The sequence below is a fragment of the Bufo bufo genome, chromosome 1 (assembly GCF_905171765.1).
Source record: "Bufo bufo chromosome 1, aBufBuf1.1, whole genome shotgun sequence".
NCBI classification, from domain to species: domain Eukaryota; kingdom Metazoa; phylum Chordata; class Amphibia; order Anura; family Bufonidae; genus Bufo; species Bufo bufo.
This window is the reverse complement of record NC_053389.1, coordinates 46,239,851-46,261,439: the sequence shown is the minus strand read 5'-3', so window position 1 is coordinate 46,261,439 and position 21,589 is coordinate 46,239,851. Positions and strand designations below refer to the sequence as shown.

The window sequence follows — 21,589 nt, the reverse complement described above, 5'->3', positions numbered from 1 at the left end:
TGTAGAGCTGAGACTTAGGCAACTTAGCCCCCGGAATGAGATTCACAGGACAATCATAGTCACGATGAGGGGGCAATTCCTGAGCCCCACCCTCCGCAAACACGTCCGAAAAATCTGAGAGATACTGAGGCAAGGCCGTAACGGACACTTCAGAAATAGATGTGACAAGACAATTATCCGAACAAAACTTGCTCCAACCAATGATTTGTCTCGCCTGCCAGTCTATAGTTGGGTTATGTTTAGACAACCATGGCAACCCCAAAACTATAGGAGCTGGCAAATCCTTCATGACGAAACAGGAAATAATCTCAGTATGTGAATCACCCACCCTTAAATGAATATCATGAACAACGTGAGTAAGGCTCCCTTGAGAAAGAGGGGAAGAATCAATGGCAAAAACACGAATCTCGTTCTCTAACGTGCAAATACTTAGTCCCAAACCCTGAAGAAACAGAAAGTCAATTAAATTTACCCCAGCACCACAATCAAGAAAAACATCAACAAACACATTTCGAGACTCTAGCGCCACCATAGCTGAAAGGAGAAAACGGGAACTGCAGGGAACTTGCATACCAGTCTGCTCTACCACACCATTCATACTACCAAGTGTGAGGGAGTTTTTTTTTTCTTTTTCTTTTTTCTTTATCACTCTCCCCTGTGGTTCAACATACGGACAAGAAAAAACAAAATGACCCCTCTTTCCACAAAAGAAACATAAATTGTGCGCTTTACGAAAGTCTCTACTATCCGAATGGAAAGATATCTGACCTAACTGCATGGGTTCCTCTCCTAGGCCAGAATAACAAGCAATATCTCCCTGGGCAGCTGGTGGAACAAAACTACACGCGGGAGGAATCCCCTGCACAGAGGGACCCTTACCCCTCTCTCTGATACGTCTATCCAAACGTATCGCCAAAGACATTGCATTTTCCAAAGTATCTGGGTATTCATGAAAAGCCAGAGCATCCTTCAACCTTTCAGATAACCCCTGACAAAACTGGCTACGTAACGCGGGGTCGTTCCACCCCGACTCAGTAGCCCACCTCCTAAACTCTGTGCAGTAAACCTCAGCAGTATGTTTACCCTGTAGTAAGTTACGTAATTTTGACTCTGCCATTGAAACTCGATCTGGGTCATCGTAAATCAATCCCAGGGCTTTAAAAAATTCCTCCAGCGACCGGAGAGCCAGAGAACCGGGCGGCAGAGAAAAGGCCCAGGATTGCGCGTCCCCTTTCAGCAAAGACATGACGATACCCACCCTCTGATCCTCATTACCTGATGAAAATGGGCACAAACGAAAGTACAATTTACATGATTCCTTGAAACGGAAAAAATCATCAGTACCCCCTGCAAATTTCTCCGGAAGAGCGACTTTAGGTTCCCCAACAATTTGACCTGTACCTGAACCCAACACCCTCTGACACTGTGTGACCGTACTACGTAGATCCGCAACCTCCAGGGACAAACCCTGCATGCGGTCAACCAGTGCTTCAATTGACGCCATCCCATAAACACTGAGAAATGGCGGTCACAGTATGGCGGATTATAATGTCACGGCGGACGTGCACAGTAAAACAGATAACACACCAACCAGGCTCTGGACGAGAGACGGGGAAAGGGTCACCTCCTAATTAATCCCTGACCTCTTTCCCTACAATGCTCAGCCCACAGATCAAATCTTAATGGTAGATTTGCTGTGTCCACCAGCCTATGCTAACAGAACCCTGAACTCCCTGAGATGGTGAAGTGGGGAGAAAGGAGCTGCCAGCTCGCACAGAACCTGGATGGGATAGATGACATAAACAACCAAAGACACTTATCTGCTGAGAACAGGAACAAACAGCCAACCTTCCTTTCTAGCTTCCAAGACCACAATGAAGAGTATAATCCGCTCAGAGCACCTTAGCTGGAGACTATTTAAACTAATGACTCCACCCAGTGCACCTGATGCGAGGCGGATCCAGCACAGCATCAAAACAAATACTAGACTTGTGCTGCAATCCTGGCTGACCTCCGCACATCGTCAGAGTAGGGCATGACAGGTCCTCAAATGAATATGACACAGGATTCATAGATTGCACACCTTACACAGCTACTGTGAAACCAGGTGTCATCTCAGTGTTCCAAAAACAATACCCGCTGTCAAAAGAGAAACTTGATGGACTTAGGCCAATGATAGAAGAATTCCTACAAAAGGGAATCCTGGCAGAGGTGATTTCACCCTACAGCACGCCCGTGAATCCAGTGACAAAGGCAGATGGTGCTACCCGCTTTGTACAGGATTTAGGGGCCATCAACAACATCATTGTGCCTATAGCCCCTGTTGTACCTGATGTCACTCAATTATTATCTAACATTCCAGCAGACGCTGTTTGGTTCAGTGTGATAGATCTGAAAAATGCATTCTTTTCTATCCCAGTTGATAAGATAACCAGACTACTTTTTGCTTTTTCCTTTGACAGACGTCAACTGACCTGGTGCAGAAATGCCCCAGGGATATGCTGATTCACCTGCAGTGTACAGCATAGTCCTCCAAGCGATGTTAGAGCCATGGTACCCCCCCCCCCCCCCAAGGTTCTGTGCTGCTGCAATATGTTGATGATTTGTTGCTGTGTAGCATGTCAGCGGAGGCCGGCATTCAGGATGGTTTACAATGGTTGTCGGGATGTGGTCACAAAGTGACACTTAAGAAAATGCAATGGTGTAAAATGCAGGTTGAATACTTGGGCTTTGTCCTCACAAAAGGTGAACGGAGAATCAGCGCAGAAAGAGTCCAGTCTATTGCGGGTTTGGTCGCCCCGCACACCAAGAAAGAAATGTTATCTTTCCTTGGTATGATAAACGGTAGACAATGGATTCCTGATTGCTCCTATTATGACAATGTTTTGAGGCAAGCCACTCTGGAAGAAAATCCAGATTTGATTAAATGGTCTTCTGAAAATGTACAATGCATTTGATTATCTGAAATGTTCGCTCATGTCGAGTCCAGGGCTGGGCCTCCCTGACTATAATATGCCCTTCCACATGTTTGCACACCAAAATTGTAAAACCATGGCGGGTGTACTGACCCAAGAAAACGGAGGCAAGTTACGTCCTTGTGTGTTTTTCTCAAAGGTTATGCCCACCCTTTCCAGGGGATGCCGGCATGTCTGTGTTCTCTTGCAGCCTGTGCTATGATGGTAGAGTTGGCAACTCCTTTCACAATGTGACATTACACCATTTTGCACACCACTCATGATGTTGTAGGCCTACTCAAGGACATCCGCATTCAACACAGCAGGCAGCTGAGCTCATTGCACTCACTAGGACATGTATTCTACATACTGATAGACCTGTCACCATTCATACTGAGAGTAGGTACACACATGGGGAGTGGTGGGACCATGGTATAATCTGGCAGAGGAGAGGATTCACGGCAGCAGATGGTAAGGATCATGTCTCACAGGGCAATGCGCTGGCAGTTAAGGTGGCGAAATGAGTGGCCAAATGCAACCTCACAGGTTTGTATAACCATTGGGAGATGCCATGTTTGGCACCTCCAACCCCTGAGATGTTGCAAATGCTTACTGATCTTCAGTGGTATGCCACTGAACAGGAACAGTAAGACTGGTGTTATTCAGTATTGCAGAAAAATCCTGAGATAGGATTAGTCTGCGAAGAGGGGAAGCTATGCATTCCCCAACACAGTGCTTCCATCTTAATAGCACATTTCCACGGAGTAGGACATAAACAGCATTGAGATACTCATGGGTAGGCCTTTCCCCACACCATGGGCAAGACGCCCCCTGGTAGTGCAGGAAGGGGACTTGGACCTGATCAGAGAGGAGTAATAATCTGATCAAGGTCCTCAGTAAAACTGAAAAATAAGTTGCTTGTAAGTCTCCTTCTCTTTCACAGGAACCAACCCGTCCATTCCGGATAGGCGACCAGGTGATGATCAAGATATTAAAGAAAGGAAAGGAACCAGGAAGCTTCACCTACGGACCACCTACCGAGGTAGTCGCAATCATCAGAACAGCAGTCCTCACTGAACAGTCGCCCACGTGGATCCACGCCACAAGGATTAAGTTGGTGAAGAAAAGAGAGGTACTAACGGGGGCAGACAGCCCTGACCTCCAACGAGGCCCAGAGGTACTAACGGAGGCAGGTCCTCGAAGGAGATACTGAAGGGGTACTAACGGAGGCAGACAGCCTTGACCCCTAACGAGATGACGCAGTCGGGAAATTCCTCGAGATGGCTGAAATGTAGTGCCTTGATAATTGCAGTTTTGTGTCTCCTATTCATTGTCCCATGGCTGTGGAACAGACAGATATACTTGAAAACAGAATGCAGAGGGGAAGACAATCTATGGAAGACAAAGGAGAACTTATGGCTGTACCTGTCACGGCCACGGTTTTGGCCGTGACTCCTTGGGAGCCGCATACTGTTACCCGCTGTTTTGGGTTGTAGTGTCAACCGCAGCTTGAGGCATAATGTAGTTGGCCTCAGGTGCGGTTGCCGCGGACAACAGCTATGTGTGCGGTTTCCTAGGAGTTGTGTGCGAGTATGAATGCACTTTGGTATGTCTGTGTACACTCTGTGTTATGTCTGGTGTGCACGTACATCTTCCCCTCACTGTGGTTGCCCGTGGCAACGTTTGGTCGTTGTTGTAAATGTGGTGGCAGTGTCCCAGCCTTCGGGCTGACTCCCTGGACATGAGTGCCACCCATGTCGTTGCCTGCGGCAACAGCCACAGTGTATGTGTTGTTTGGACACTTTTCCTTTTTATGTGTGTTTCCCTTCTTTGGTGCTGGAAGGGTTAACTCCCTTCCCAGTGTGTGTGTATGTCTCACTGGGTGTGTCCGACTGTGGGGTGTGGCTTCTTGGCCTATAAAGCCTCACTGCTTTTGCAGGTCTGCAGGTTGCTTCAGCCATGCTTAGCTGAAAGCAGCCTCCTGTCTTTACTACCTGCCAGTAAGAGCCACCCCTGTGGTCATAACCATAATGTCTCATTATGTTTATTTCTAGTTATGTGTGATGTCCGTTTGATGTTTTACATGTGATTTTGTGCAGCTATGGATCTGGGTCCCTGTGTGGGGATGCGTTTGTGATCTGCACCCTGCTTACACAGGGATCCAGTCAGCAAGGCTGTGGCAGGTAGGTGGAACTCTTTGTTCACCTGCCATATCCATAGAGCTGTTTATGTCTCCCCTTTTCCAGCAGCTTGGCCGTTGAGACTCCTGCTCCTCTGTGTCTAGGAGGAGTGGGTTGTCTTACTCAGCTCCTAGTTTAGGGCCATCTTGAGGGCTAGCAGGGACTTCTAGGTTCCGGAGCATGAGCCCTCCTACCATCAAGGTTGGCTCATGTAGCTAGGAGTCAGGGTCAGGTTAGGGATGCCTTTAGGAGGTGACCTGCTCCCTAATCCTGTCTTCATGGCCAAGCAGCCATAACATCACCGGGCTCCACACGGCTGAGGATTTCTCCCATCCTCAGCCGTGACAGTACCTGGCCAAAACTCTGAACTTAACTGACTTTTGTCTCTGAACCACTTTATCTGCATCCAACATTTTGGAGACATGTCTGATAGCAGTCCCCACCCCAGTAGATGTATGGACGGGGCTCCTACGTTCCCAATGGAATGACACAGACTTGGAGGATCATGATGTTAAATATGGATATGTAAATCCTTATCATGCTTGTTATGACTGTCCTACATATGAGACTCTGCAAAGTAATATGATAGAAATAATTACAGGTCTTGTCACAGCAGCAGAAATATGTTACAAGTTCTCCTGCGATGAGGAACTATTGCCCCCCTGCATACAAGCAAAAATGCAGAATAAGACTAAACCAAATATTTGTGATAGAGATTTAGGTAGTTGTAAAAAGATAGTATCAGAAAAAAAATATGCAATGTAATATTACAAAAACAGTACCATCCCTAGACAAACATGTACCTCTACCAACAGGATGGGTATTGGCCTGTGGGAATACTAGTTACACATACATACCAGCCAATATTACAGAGGGACCCTGTACAATAGCTAGGCTGACATTAGCAATGATACCACTATTTCCAGCAATGCAGACACGACACACGAGAGACACTTCCCTACAGTTACCAGAAAATCGTGATTATAATGTGAATCTCCTCTCTAGATAAGAATACATGAGTTTAGGGATATCTATGATAGGGGTACCAGGTTTGGCCATATATAACCACAGGACAATATCAAAACTTGCCTGTTTTATGGTAAAACAGATAAATGTCACTAGTGCAATTCTGCAAGATATGCTGCTGGATATACAGGGAGTGCAGAATTATTAGGCAAGTTGTATTTTTGAGGATTAATTTTATTATTGAACAACAACCATGTTCTCAATGAACCAAAAAAACTCATTAATATCAAAGCTGAATATTTTTGGAAGTAGTTTTTAGTTTGTTTTTAGTTTTAGCTATTTTAGGGGGATATCTGTGTGTGCAGGTGACTATTACTGTGCATAATTATTAGGCAACTTAACAAAAAACAAATATATACCCATTTCAATTATTTATTTTTACCAGTGAAACCAATATAACATCTCAACATTCACAAATATACATTTCTGACATTCAAAAACAAAACAAAAACAAATCAGTGACCAATATAGCCACCTTTCTTTGCAAGGACACTCAAAAGCCTGCCATCCATGGATTCTGTCAGTGTTTTGATCTGTTCACCATCAACATTGCGTGCAGCAGCAACCACAGCCTCCCAGACACTGTTCAGAGAGGTGTACTGTTTTCCCTCCTTGTAAATCTCACATTTGATGATGGACCACAGGTTCTCAATGGGGTTCAGATCAGGTGAACACGGAGGCCATGTCATTAGATTTTCTTCTTTTATACCCTTTCTTGCCAGCCACGCTGTGGAGTACTTGGACGCGTGTGATGGAGCATTGTCCTGCATGAAAATCATGTTTTTCTTGAAGGATGCAGACTTCTTCCTGTACCACTGCTTGAAGAAGGTGTCTTCCAGAAACTGGCAGTAGGACTGGGAGTTGAGCTTGACTCCATCCTCAACCCGAAAAGGCCCCACAAGCTCATCTTTGATGATACCAGCCCAAACCAGTACTCCACCTCCACCTTGCTGGCGTCTGAGTCGGACTGGAGCTCTCTGCCCTTTACCAATCCAGCCACGGGCCCATCCATCTGGCCCATCAAGACTCACTCTCATTTCATCAGTCCATAAAACCTTAGAAAAATCAGTCTTGAGATATTTCTTGGCCCAGTCTTGATGTTTCAGCTTGTGTGTCTTGTTCAGTTGTGGTCGTCTTTCAGCCTTTCTTACCTTGGCCATGTCTCTGAGTATTGCACACCTTGTGCTTTTGGGCACTCCAGTGATGTTGCAGCTCTGAAATATGGCCAAACTGGTGGCAAGTGGCATCTTGGCAGCTGCACGCTTGACTTTTCTCAGTTCATGGGCAGTTATTTTGCGCCTTGGTTTTTCCACACGCTTCTTGCGACCCTGTTGACTATTTTGAATGAAAGGCTTGATTGTTCGATGATCACGCTTCAGAAGCTTTGCAATTTTAAGAGTGCTGCATCCCTCTGCAAGATATCTCACTATTTTTGACTTTTCTGAGCCTGTCAAGTCCTTCTTTTGACCCATTTTGCCAAAGGAAAGGAAGTTGCCTAATAATTATGCACACCTGATATAGGGTGTTGATGTCATTAGACCACACCCCTTCTCATTACAGAGATGCACATCACCTAATATGCTTAATTGGTGGTAGGCTTTCGAGCCTATACAGCTTGGAGTAAGACAACATGCATAAAGAGGATGATGTGGTCAAAATACTCATTTGCCTAATAATTCTGCACACAGTGTACAATCATATAAAAAGGCTATCTTGCAGAATAGGGCAACTATTGACTATTTATTGCTCCAACATGGTGTAGGATGCTCAGCGTTTGCAGGGATGTGTTGTTTCAATCTATCAGATCACTCCCGTGGAATAAAAGATAAAATAGGCCACTTAGAAGAGATGAGAAAACATATAAAACAAGATGTTGACCAAGGTTGGTGGGACTGGCTTTTTGGTTGGATACCTGCCTTTGGTCAAATAAGATATGTTTTAGGAGTGGCACTCGCCGTGGTCGCTGCAATAGTGTGCCTCTGCTGTTGTCTGCAGTGTGTGCCCTTTCTGGCCGTATGTAACAATGTGGCCGAAAGAGGGGTACACTCAACATTCCTCTATACTCCGGTAGAGGTAGAAGAGGCAAACACAACCTCAACAAAACCTGAGGATTATACTCCTGAAGGGTACATGGAATACCTAAAGGCTTATAAGCAAACAAAGGAAGAGCAGAGAAAGAACCATATAGTATAAGGTATATATATAAGGTTCTAAGAGGGGATTGATGGGCTATAAGTAACTCCATTTTGTCCTGTCAGCAACGTGTATTACATTTGGCCAGTGCACTTACAAAATCTCCCTTCTCCCTTCCCCCTTTTGGAATGTGAGAAACTTCCTGTGCAGTTTCAAGATACCCATACATTCCTTGGTTTGTAAGTTTGAACAGTCTTCTTACCTTATAGGGTTATCTTGGCTCAAGTGTCTGCTGGCCTATGTGTCTATACCTGATTGGTCAAATGCTGTTACTATGAGTCATCTATTATGTTAATGCAGAGCTCATGTGTGATCATACTATAGGTCAAACAAATGCTAACATATGATTGGATGTCAAGGAAGCTCAACCCCCTCTATTATAACTGTCTGCCAACTGTGAAATAAACCAGAATGGATTGGAACTTGACACGTGTTCAGTGTTTCACCCTGATTCATTCTCCCGGTACCGGATAGACTTAATTCAAGCTGATCACTGAAATCATGTGTCTGGGACACGTTAGGCATAAGAGTCTATATTGCCTTACAGTTACCTCTGGCTCCTCCTACCCTTCCGCCTCTGACTGCTGTGCAGCTTGACCTCGCGTTACCGCCGCTCGCGGTGTAGCAGGAGCGGCGGCGCCATTTTGGGCCTCCTGCCTCACATATTCTTTAAGCTTTTCAGCCGCTGACTGTGCCTTACTGGGACGCAAATCTTCTCTTCCTCCTCTGCACCTGCCACTCGTCCTTCTGTGCAGCCAGTATGTCAGGATGTTGGAGGATTCAGATCGGGGTACGGAGCAGACCTCAAGTGCGTGCGCTCATGTCGGCAGTTAGCCACGTCCCCCCACACCAGCGTTTTTGCTGGATCCATTCATGGATCAGCAAAAAACGCTTCCATCATGATAACAAAACCGTCTGCATCCGTTATGAACAGATCCGGTTGTATTATCTCTAAAATAGCCATGACGGATCCGTCTCTAACACCATTGTAAGTTAATGGGTGCCCGATCCGTTTTCTTTTGTGTCATAGACAACCGATCTGTCTCCATTGACTTACATTGTGAGTCACGACGGATCCATCTTGCTCTGCTTCCCAGGACGCACTCAAAAACGCTGCTTGCAGAGGTTTTCTGTCCATCATGGGAAGGCAATGAAACGGAACGGAATGCATTCTGGTGAAATCTGTTTTGTTTAGTTTTGTCCCCATTGACAATGAATGGGGACAAAACGAAAGCGTTTTCTTCCGATATTGAGATCCTATGACGGATGTAAAAGTAGCCTGTCACAGGTATTTGAGATTGCATTCAGTGATCCAAAGAGCCCTGAGACACAATACCATCCATGAGTTTAACTGAAAAACAAAAAATGATATCTTGGACACTTAAATCCTATTTACATAATAATTTGGAGCGTGGTCTATCATTATTATTAGGTTTCCTTTTTTTTCTCGGTCGTCTTGACACATTATATGTATAATCTCAGGTGCGGCTGTGAGAATGCTTTGTTTTCTCGTGTTTGGGTTTTCTTTCACTTTTTACTTACCCTTGTGTATATTGCTGTTACATAATATACGCCGATTATCATAAAAGATCTGAGGTCCATTTACACGACATGACTTTTTTTAACATTGCAGTTTTCCATTGTATGGGATATGTTCCAGATTTACTTGTGGCAAATCCGCAGCAATTTACACCGCTAGCCAAGCGGAAGGGATTTTAAGACATCTCATCCACCCGTGTTAAAAAAATAATAAAATAGCAGAATAAGGCTGCTTTCACACTTGCGGTAACCTTTTCCGGCAGGCTGTTCTGGCGGGGGAGCAGCCTGCTGGATCCATGCTAACGCTAGCCCACCGTGCCGCCGGAAGTCCACTGCGGCCCCATTCACTATAATGGGGACGGGCCGGAGGTTTGGCCGCAGCACGGCAAACATGCCGAGAGGCGGCTTGACAAAAACTACAGAATGCTGCGTTATAGTGAATGGGGCCGGAGTGGACTTCCGGCGACACGGTGGGCTAGCGTTAGCATGGATCCGTCAGGCTGTTCCCCTGCCAGAACAGCCTGCCGGAAAAGGTTACCGCAAGTGTGAAAGTAGCCTTATTCTGCTGCCGCATGTGTGAAAGTAGCCATTGACCTGTGGTGTGGATTTAAAATTTACGCCATTTTACGCTGTGAATATCCACCTTTACAACGTATGGGGAAATCCACTACCTAAAATTTTCCTGTGGGTGACCTCAGCAGAGGTGATCTGCTGAACTCTGCAGCTCTGGTATACCAGGGGGTGCCCGGCAATTACATGATGGTCAGGTGTAGTATTGGCAAGGGCATTGCCACTGCCTTAGGGCTCATGCTGTCATGCCCCACTCTGACGATGTGCGGAGGTCGGCCAGGATTGCAGCACGAGTTTAGTGTTTGTTTTGGAGTCGTGCTGGATCCGCCCCTCATCAGGTGCACTGGGTGGAGTCATTAGTTTAAATAGCTCATCAGCCCAGTGTCCTGAGCGGATTATACTCATCATTGTGGTCTTGGAAGCTAGAAAGAAAGGTTGGCTGTCTGCTCCAGCTCAGGAAGATAAGTGTTATTTCAAGTTGGTTGTTTTGTGTCATCTTCCCATCCAGGTTCTGTGCGAGCAGGCTGCTCCTTTTTCCCACTTCACCATCTCAGGGAATTCAGGGTTTTGTCAGCCCAGGCACGGGGACACCTCATACCTATCTTTAAGGTCTGTAGGTGGGCTGAGCAGTGAAGAGGGAAAGAGGTCAGGGATTTGCTGGGAGGTGACCCTTCCCCCGTCTCTCGCCCAGAGCCTGGTTGGCGCGTTATCTGTTATACTGAGTGCATGCCCGCCGTGACACATGCACACGACCGTGCTGTTTTTTGAGGTCCGCAAATTGCGGATCTGCAAAAAACGGATGCTGCCCGTGTGCCTTCTGCAATTTGCGGAATGGAACAGGAGGCCCATTATAGAAATGCCTATTCTTGTCCATAAAAAAGGACAAGAATAGGACATGCCTCATAATTTGTGCGGGGCCACGGAACGGAGCAACAGATGCGGACAGCACACAGACCCATTGAAATGAATGGCTCCGTATACGAACCGTATACAGAATCAAAATACGCCTGTATGCGGAACGCAAAAAACGTTTGTGTACATGAGCCCTTAACCTACTACATAGCACACTATGTCTGCCAAAGGCAAGGCAGGAGTGGTTATAAACAGGTGTATCTTCTCACAGACTTGCCTCTGCTCGGTTGCAGAAGTACGGAGCTTTGGAGCAGAGAAGCCAGAAGAAGTTGCTGCAGACCTGCGCTGCCCAACGTCAGAAGACCGCGGTGGTTGTTAAATGGTTTAGTCACTTATTGTGATGTGCGCCTGGACAGGGACGACTGGTTCTTGGCGCTGTGTCCAGGCAACATCCTCTGAGGTCACCATAGGAGGCAAAGGGCTCTGCAGAGAAGTCAACCCAATGTCGGCAGCACATCAGTAACGCTCAGCCAGAGACCTGTAATCAGTTTAATGTATGAAATCCACTACAAATCATATATAAAGAAGCAGGTTCACCAGTGAGAGGAGGAACACTAGGTGGAAATCACAATTCGGATAAAGCTCGCCCTGTCCGATGTTCTAGCGGAAGTAGTTTGGACAGTCATGGGCGACCAGGTTCCAGGCTTCATCAAAGGCAGCGACCACCGGTGGAAGCAGGGGACCCTCCTCGGCTCCGCCCAGGTTCTGTACAAACTGCTGCAAACTGGACATCCCCAGGATCACAGCGTCACCCCGACTTCCCTAGAAATACAGAAGATGTTCTGGAGCAGATTTACTAATCAAAACTGAGCCAGAATTCTGGTGTGCGGGCCGAGCACCTCATTAACGCTACATTCACACGACTGTATGTGTTTTGTGGTCCGCAGAAATACAGTTGACGTCCATGTTGTATCTGTTTTTTTTCCGGATCCATTGTAACAAAACAGACAAGAATAGGACATCTTTTTTGCTGGGCTACGGAACGGACAGACTGATGCGGACAACACACGGTGTGCTCTCCGCATTTTTTGCAGACCCATTGAAATGAATGGGTCCACATCCTATTCGCAAAAAAAATGGAACGGACACAGAAACAGAATACGTTTGTGTGCATGAGCCCTTAAAGGGGTATTCCCATCTCAGACAACGGGGGCATATCGCTAGGATATGCCCCCATTGTCTGATAGGTGCGCGTCCCACTGCTGGGACCCGCACCTACAACGAGAACGAGGCGGGGAGCGCTGTGGCTGGAGCGCCCCAGATTTCACGGGGTCCGTCCACCAGCAAGCGCTGCTCCCATAGAAGTGAATAGGAGCGCACCACGCATGCGCGGCCCATGCTCCCATTCATTTCTATAGGGCAGACGGCAATAGCCGAGTCAGCGATTGGCTATTTTCAGCGGCCCCATAGAAATCAATGGAGGGCGGCTGCGCATGCGTAGTGCGCCCTCCGTTCATTTCCCCGCTCCGTTCTCCTTGTAGGTGCGGGTGCCAGCGGTGGGACCCGCACCTATCAGACAATGGGGGCATATCCTAGCGATATGCCCCCATTGTCTGAGATGGGAAAACCCCTTTAATAAAAGGGAGTCATTCTGACATTGAAATCTATGGCAGAAAGGCAACTGGCATAAAGTTCAGGTGTATTGTGGACCAGTTCTCTGGCACATATACTGGTAAACCTTGGGTGACCTGCCTACATTGTAAAGAAAAAAAATGATGGAAAAGTTAAAAAAACTTGCATATTTTGGCACAATTAGCGGTACTTTTATCAAAATCTGCAACCTTCTGTACTCCAGAAAACTGATACAGTACAAGATTGATACATTTTAGCATTTTTGTGAACTTGCAGTTTTTGGTGTGTTTTGTTTTTTTTTTCTAGTGTTTTTTGCAGTATTTTAGGCAAAAAATACCACCTCCAGATGTTGACTGTACATGTATAGAAATTATTAAACACAGTGCAAACATGTGGGGGGGTTTAATGGCATTTTTTGCGTTTTTAAGGCAGATTTTGTGTGTTTTTGTTTCTTTTTTAATTGCAGCATGGTCTGGGTTTTTGACCCAGTTTCTGGCTTTTTTCCCCCATAGAAATCTTTTGTCTTTTTGCCTCTTTTAAAAAAGCACCAAGTGCTATTGTGTGTTGGTTCTTTTAAACCATGGGGGTCATTTACGAACAGATATACGACACATTTTGCCGTATATCCAGTGGCGTAGGGATCGCCATAGCAACCATAGCAGTGGCTATGGGGCCCTACGCCACTGGGGGCCTGTCCGTGCCGACTTTTGTTGATTTTTTTTAATTTATTTTTTATTTCCACACACACTACACACAGGCAGCCAGGCTCGAGCCGCGGACCGCCCGCTACACTAGACTAGTGTAGTGGGCGGGACGCGAGCAGTCCGAGGCTCGGGCCTGGCTGGGGAGGAGTCAGGAGCAGGGTGCAGGCAGGGCCGGGCCGACACAGTGGCTGGGGAGGAGTCAGGAGCAGGGTGCAGGCAGGGCCGGGCCGACACAGTGGCTGGGGAGGAGTCAGGAGCAGGGTGCAGGCAGGGCCGGGCCGACACAGTGGCTGGGGAGGAGTCAGGAGCAGGGTGCAGGCAGGGCCGGGCCGACACAGTGGCTGGGGAGGAGTCAGGAGCAGGGTGCAGGCAGGGCCGGGCCGACACTGTGGCTGGGGAGGAGTCAGGAGCAGGGTGCAGGCAGGGCCGGGCCGACAGTGGCTGGGGAGGAGTCAGGAGCAGGGTGCAGGCAGGGCCGGGCCGACACAGTGGCTGGGGAGGAGTCAGGAGCAGGGTGCAGGCAGGGCCGGGCCGACAGTGGCTGGGGAGGAGTCAGGAGCAGGGTGCAGGCAGGGCCGGGCCGACAGTGGCTGGGGAGGAGTCAGGAGCAGGGTGCAGGCAGGGCCGGGCCGACACAGTGGCTGGGGAGGAGTCAGGAGCAGGGTGCAGGCAGGGCCGGGCCGACAGTGGCTGGGGAGGAGTCAGGAGCAGGGTGCAGGCAGGGCCGGGCCGACACAGTGGCTGGGGAGGAGTCAGGAGCAGGGTGCAGGCAGGGCCGGGCCGACACAGTGGCTGGGGAGGCTCCAGCCAGGCCACTGAGAACTCAGAAGATCCGATAGTATATTCTAACCCCCAGGCGTTCCCATGGTGACAGTCAGGGCCGGCCTTAGGTGTTCAGGCGCCCTGTGCAAGCTAACCTTGTGGCGCCCCCCCCCCCCCCAAAAAAAAAAAACACTGCTTGTTGCTGGCATCATGGCATAGGCTGGCTGACTATCCAACCAAGTAGTTACCAGCCCACACACCCCAAAGGCCGGTGTAATGTTATACTTCCCTACTTCGTGAGATTTCCCTACTCTCGTCACTTCCGGTCGCACCGGACATGACGTGAGGAGGTGTGCAGCGCCGCGCAGGCGCACAACGACAGGTTAGGGAAATTTCACAGCAGAGTGCGCATGCGCCAGGAGTCTCGCCGGCGGTTAGGGTAGGGAAAAACTATGGGCCAGTGCGCAGGCGCAGTGATCGATTGGATGTTCTCAGCTGAACATCGGCCGACACTGCGCATGCACCGGGAGCCTCACCAGCGGTTAGGGAAGGGAAAAATTACGTACGGGCCAGTGCTTTTTCCCTACCCTAACCGCTGGTGAGGCTCCCAGCGCATGCGCAGTGTCGGCCGGTGTCCAGCTGAGAAAATTAGTTTCCAATGTAGTATTAATAACTAAACAATTACATAATAAACATATTGCATTGTCTACTTACCACCAGGACAATAAGATGATCTGGTCTCTGGCTGCAGTCTGGCTCTGGGGACTCCATTGTCACTCTCTTCTCCCCCCCCCCCCCCCTTGTCACTCTCATTATTCCCCCCCCCTTCCCTTGTCACTCTCATTATTCCCCCCCTCTCCCTTGTCACTCTCATTATTCCCCCCCTCTCCCTTGTCACTCTCATTATTCCCCCCCCTCCCTTGTCACTCTCATTATTCCCCCCCCCTCTCCCTTGTCACTCTCATTATTCCCCCCCCTCTCCCTTGTCACTCTCATTATTCCCCCCCTCTCTCTTGTCACTCTCATTATCCCCCCCCCTCTCCCTTGTCACTCTCATTATTCCCCCCCTCTCCCTTGTCACTCTCATTATTCCCCCCTCTCCCTTGTCACTCTCATTATTCCCCCCCCCCTCCCTTGTCACTCTCATTATTCCCCCCCCCTCTCCCTTGTCACTCTCATTATTCCCCCCTCTCTCTTGTCACTCTCATTATCCCCCCCCTCTCCCTTGTCACTCTCATTATTCCCCACCTCTCCCCTGTCACTCTCATTATTCCACCCCCCTCCCTTGTCACTCTCATTATTCCACCCCCCTCCCTTGTCACTCTAATTATCCCCCCCCTCCCTTGTCACATCTTATTATTCCCCCCCCCCTCCCTTGTCACTCTCATTATTTCCCCCCGCCCTCCCTACCCCCTTGTCACTCTCATTATTTCCCCTCCCTCCCCCCCCGTCACTCTCATTATTTCCCCCCCCCTGTCAATCTCATTATTTCCCCTCCCTGCCCCCCTGTCACTCTCATTATTTCCCCCCCCCCCCGTCACTCTCATTATTTCCCCCCCCCTCGTCACTCTCATTATTTCCCCCCCCTCCCCCCTTTTCACTCTCATTATTTCCTCCCCCCTTGTCACTCTCATTCTACTCCCACCTCCACCTCTAATGTAGCGTGGCCGAGCTCTGTTCGATCCGCGGTACAGGAGCATTTGTTTCCTGTACCCGGCCGGACTGACAGGAAGTGCACACTAAGTGAGCACTTCCTGTCAGTCCGGCCGGGTACAGGAAACAAAAGCTCCTGTACCACGGATCGAACAGAGCTCGGCCACGCTACATTAACAGCACACAGCAGGCGCAGGCAGGATTCTTTAGAGCGGCAAGCGCTCAGCCTCAGCCGCTCAGGCGGCGCAGCATGAGGGGCGCCGCCGGGCGCCCGAACTTATATAAGCAACTTTTTTTTTTTTTTTTTAACCGCAACGGGCGCCCCCTGCTAAATACAGGGGAGGGGGAGATGGAGGGGGCGGGGGGCCCGCCCCGAGGGAGAACACAAGTGCCGCCTCGCCTGCCGCATATTACATTGCGAGCTGTCAGCCGCCCGGCGCCCCTGTTGCTATGGCGGCCTGTGCGGCCGCACAGCCCGCACACCCCAAATGCCGGCCCTGGTGACAGGGACGCTTGCCTGGGGGTTAGAATATACAGGGCCACGCCGCTCACAGGAGAACATTTATAAACTAATCAGTAACTACTTTAACTTTAATCATTGCTCATTGCTGAGCTCTTTACTTGGATTTTTTTTGTATCTTACTCTGTCTTAGCTCCGGTAACAGCAGGCAGTGCGGGGGGCGGCGCTCACTCACTGACGTCACGCACCTGCTCCTCCCAACAGGCGGCGCAGGCGCGTGACGTCAGTGAGTGAGCGCCGCCCCCCCGCACTGCCTGCTGTTACCGGAGCTAAGACAGAGTAAGATACAAAAAAAATCCAAGTAAAGAGCTCAGCAATGAGCAATGATTAAAGTTAAAGTAGTTACTGATTAGTTTATAAATGTTCTCCTGTGAGCGGCGTGGAGGGGGATCTGTGGATGGCACTGTTTAGGGGAGGGGGATCTGTGGATGGCACTGTTTAGGGGAGGGGGGATCTGTGGATGGCACTGTTTAGGGGAGGGGGGATCTGTGGATGGCACTGTTTAGGGGGGGGATCTGTGGATGGCACTGTTTAGGGGGGGATCTGTGGATGGCACTGTTTAGGGGGGGGGATCTGTGGATGGCACTGTTTAGGGGGGGGGATCTGTGGATGGCACTGTTATGAGGGGGGGGGGGGATCTGTGGATGGCACTGTTTAGGGGGGGGATCTGTGGATGGCACTGTTTAGGGGGGATCTGTGGATGGCACTGTTTAGGGGGGGATCTGTGGATGGCACTGTTTAGGGGGGGATCTGTGGATGGCACTGTTTAGGGGAGGGGGGGATCTGTGGATGGCACTGTTTAGGGGGGAGATCTGTGGATGGCACTGTTTAGGGGGGAGATCTGTGGATGGCACTGTTTAGGGGGGAGATCTGTGGATGGCACTGTTTAGGGGAGGGGGGGATCTGTGGATGGCACTGTTTAGGGGGGGATCTGTGGATGGCACTGTTTAGGGGAGGGGGGATCTGTAGATGGCACGGGGGGGGGGGGGGGCCCATACATTTTTTTGCTATGGGGCCCATGCATTTCTAGCTACGCCTCTGCGTATATCTGTCGCACATTGCAGCACAAAGGTTATTTGTGGCGCAATCTGCGTTCCCCCCTTTTCTGCCATTCCCCCACACATTGATCTACAGAAGAGGTGATATCAGAGGGGGTATATACTTTGACAAAAAAAAAAAATATGCACATGCTTAAACACAGCAAAAAAAAAAAAAAAAAAAAAGACAAGATCACTCCTCTGCTGCTGGGAAACCAGTACCTGCCACTATCTCATCTCACTGGGCCCTCTTCATTCACCTATGTCACAAGAAGCTTTGTCCTCTCTACTAAAACACTCTGTGCTGCTGTGACCTCTTACCAGAAGATCATTTGTCAGATTCCTTCCCTCCCCCTCGGTTGCACATACCTGTAGCTTAGAATGGTGGTACATCCAGCGGAGAGCGGCGGACGTCAGGGTGGGCCTGTCCTCGCCGTACGCCTCCTGCAGCGCCCTCTGCACCAGGTCAATCGCTTGGAAGTGATGCTTCTTCCAGTATCTGTAGACACAACAAGCCAGGAGGCCCCGTCACTGACCACCCCTCAAATTCTGTATTACCCGACGCTATATATCTCATGAAGCGGACGATAGTGCAGCAGCGTCCTGTAGACTGACCTCGTCCTGGACAATTCAGCCCAGGCAGTGCCAGAAATTTTGCTGGGCGCCTGCTCGCCATCCTTGTCCTCATATTTGTATCTGCCGGTCAGCAGACCCCCTGTACAGAACAGATAATTATGAGAATACACAGAGCAAAGACATTACTGACAAAATGTCATCAATATACGGTAGACTACGGCAAAATGGCCGCCTCCTGTGACAAGTGAAAGCACACAGCAGTACTGGAGTATACAGTGGAGTACGCACCGGCCAGCGGATTGTAGGCGTAGAAGCGGATTCCGAGTTGGCGCAGGCAGGGGAACAGCTCCGCCTCTACCTGTCTTGTTATGCCGTTGTACATACCCTGGAGGGGAACAGTTCTGTTATATTACCATGACTAGGCAAACATCCCATTAAGCCCTTTCAGGACCTTCCATTCCTCTGGAGGACCTGACATGTTCCCTTTCGTCCTAACCAGCAGCACAAGTGGGGTATTTGCCCCTGTGAAGCTGGTCAGGACAGGCGGAATTTCTGTTGAATAAAATTCTGCATCATTAGTAATTAATTAGTTAATAAATTCCCCCCTCCTTATATAGGCCGTCCTCCATAGGGCTAGTTGCTTTTTTTCTGTCCTGTGGGTTTGGTCAGACAGGCATGACTCTACCCAGAGTCTCTCCCCCTGTAGTTTTGGGGAGAAATTGCTAACTTTCTGCATTAATTCTTAAGGTCATGACGTCCCCTTCTCACGATCTCTCACTCCAGAGCGGATTCTACCAACCTTATCAGGATGAGCTCTGTGGAATGCTCTCACCAGACGACTAGCATTAACATCGGTCGCTGGAACCCACATCCTCTCCTCTGGTCTGTACCCTCTCTAATGAACGAGATACTGGAGGGATCTCCGGAGAACTCGGGAGTCCACAGTCCTGCTGATCTGAAATTCCAAATTGCCGTCCACCATGACAGGAGCGGGAGGCAAGGAGGAATACAAAACACAACAAGCAGGACACTTAACTTCTAAGGATGATGAATGATGGATGATCAGGACTTCAACAAGAACCACACTCCAGCTCTTCCAACACCAAATGAAGCTATCCAGAGCAAGGAGTGATGGGTGAAGTCAAACTAAATAGGGGGAGGTAAAGGTCACATGATCCTCCACACCTGAACAGGAGGTGTGGACATACCAGCAACACACAGACAAAGTGAAACCAAAAGAGGCTGTCAGATCACTAATGAGCAGATAATCTTTCAGACCTTCTCAAACCTGTCACCGGTGTGACACTCATCTCCGGAGGAAGAAGCCCTCCATTCCTTGGACATTTCAAGAAATCTCAGAATCTACCTGAACAGAACTGCGGACTTCAGAAGATCCGAACACCTCCTGCTGTCCTTGTCGGGGAAAAATAAAGGCCTCTAAACCCTCTTTGAGTAGATGGGTAATCCATAAAGCTTTTCTAGCTCAGGGGTTGGCTCCTCCATCCTTTGTCACTGCCCACTCTACAAGGGCAGTATCTACTTCGTACGCGGAGAAAAGTTTGGTTCCACTAGAATAAATCTGTGCTGCAGCCTCTTGGAGCTCCCGCAGCACCTTTATGAAGCATTACCGCCTAGATTCTAGGCGCTCTGAGGGTGTGGCATTTGGACGTACCATTCTCAGTGCCGCCCTCTCATAAAAAAAAAAAAAGAACGGGGAACCCTCCCAATTTGTCTGTTGCTCCTTGCTAGGTCCCCACTTGTGCTGCTAGTTAGGACGTAAGGGAAGCGTTAATTTTAACGTAAATGTATTTTCCCTTAGTCCTAACAGCAGCACATAAATTTCCCACCCTATTTTAGTTTTGTGTACTTGCTGATAAAGCACTGGTAGAGGGGCGGGCGTCCCTTTATAGGGGGTGGGTTAATTGTTTAATTAGCTTGGTAGTAACATTTTTATCAATAAAAATTCCACCTGTCCTACCAGTTTCACAGGGGAGAACTCCCTACTTGTGCTGCTGTTAGGACTAAGGGAAAACATATTTATGTTAAAATTAACGCTTCACACAGGATAAGCTCAGAAGGAATGGTGATTAATGCGCTGATTACACCTTGTAGGGGGGAGGAATAATCGTTAATATGATTATTCATCCCCTGTGCAGTTTGCATATTGTCCACAGCACATTAATTGTTGGCTATCGCTGCGGTGTTTAGGCAAGTCAATGATCAGCCAAACATTTGTTCCCAATCATCGGCCCGTGTACAGGTGATTGCTATCTAGTACTAGCTTTTCACTCGCTCGACCATTTCAGCCGGGGAAAGGATGACTGTAGGACAGGTAAATTCGGCCTATGGAGAGGCCGGCTGTAGTAACCTTCAATGGAATGAGTCGCAAGAGGTTGGAAACTGGAAACCTCCCTGATCCCCATGATGACTACTTTATGTCTCATATCTCCAGTGCTGAGAAATGGAAACCCTGGCGTCTCAAGCCTTGTTCACACTCTTACAGTGAGTTGTGTGCAGCTCCAGAAATTGACTCTGCTTACCTCTGGCACCGAGCCCCATCTCCCCCAGTATCCGCTCACTTTCTCCGCCAGCATAAAAGTGCGCGGTGTCCACCTCGTCGTATCCGCGCCTTAGGAACTCCTGCATCACCTGGTCACTTGTTTTGGCATCCATGCGATTCCCGAATTCCATTGCACACAGCACGGTGCGGGGGAGCCCCTGTCGCAGCATGGTGAGAGTAGAAAGAGAGGTGAGAATGAAGGAAAATGACCGACAAGCAGACAAGCCACCCACAGCACTGGCCAACATAAAGTCAAGTGAACCTGTCACATATTAACTTAACATGGCGGCCGGCCAAAAAATGATATGTGAAATGAGCACAGAGATAAGCAGCCATGCAGAACCTGAATGAGCCCCTTTACCCCAATCACTGACTAACATCCTGATCCTCTCACCCCAATCACTGAGCTCCTCACCCCAATCACATAGCGACACCCTGAGCCCCTCACCCCAATCACTGGGCAACATCCTGACTCCCTGAGCTCCTCACCCGAATCACTGAGCTACACCCTGAGCCCCTCACCCCAATCACTGAGCTACACCCTGAGCCCCTCACCCGAAATACTGAGCGACACCCTGAGCCCCTCACCCCAATCACTGATCTACACCCTGAGCCCCTCACCCCAATCACTGAGCTACACCCTGAGCCCCTCACCCGAATTACTGAGCGACACCCTGAGCCCCTCACCCGAATCACTGAGCTACACCCTGAGCCCCTCACCCGAATTACTGAGCGACACCCTGAGCCCCTCACCCCAATCACTGAGCTACACCCTGAACCTCTCACCCCAATCACTGAGCTACACCCTGAGCCACTTACCCCAATCACTGA

General features: G+C 49.1%; 1 protein-coding gene across 1 annotated transcript in view; it reads right to left on the bottom strand.

Annotated features, from left to right (window-relative positions):
* LOC120994228 (aflatoxin B1 aldehyde reductase member 2-like) overlaps positions 1 to 20,957 on the bottom strand; it is a 99,681-nt gene extending 78,724 nt beyond the window's left edge. Inside the window, exon 1 of the mRNA XM_040422683.1 lies at positions 20,739 to 20,957. Coding sequence (XP_040278617.1) covers positions 20,739 to 20,928 — 190 coding nt within the window. The 5' untranslated portion in view covers positions 20,929 to 20,957. The remainder of the gene's footprint in view (positions 1 to 20,738) is intronic.
* Between the last annotated feature and the right edge of the window lie 632 nt (positions 20,958 to 21,589).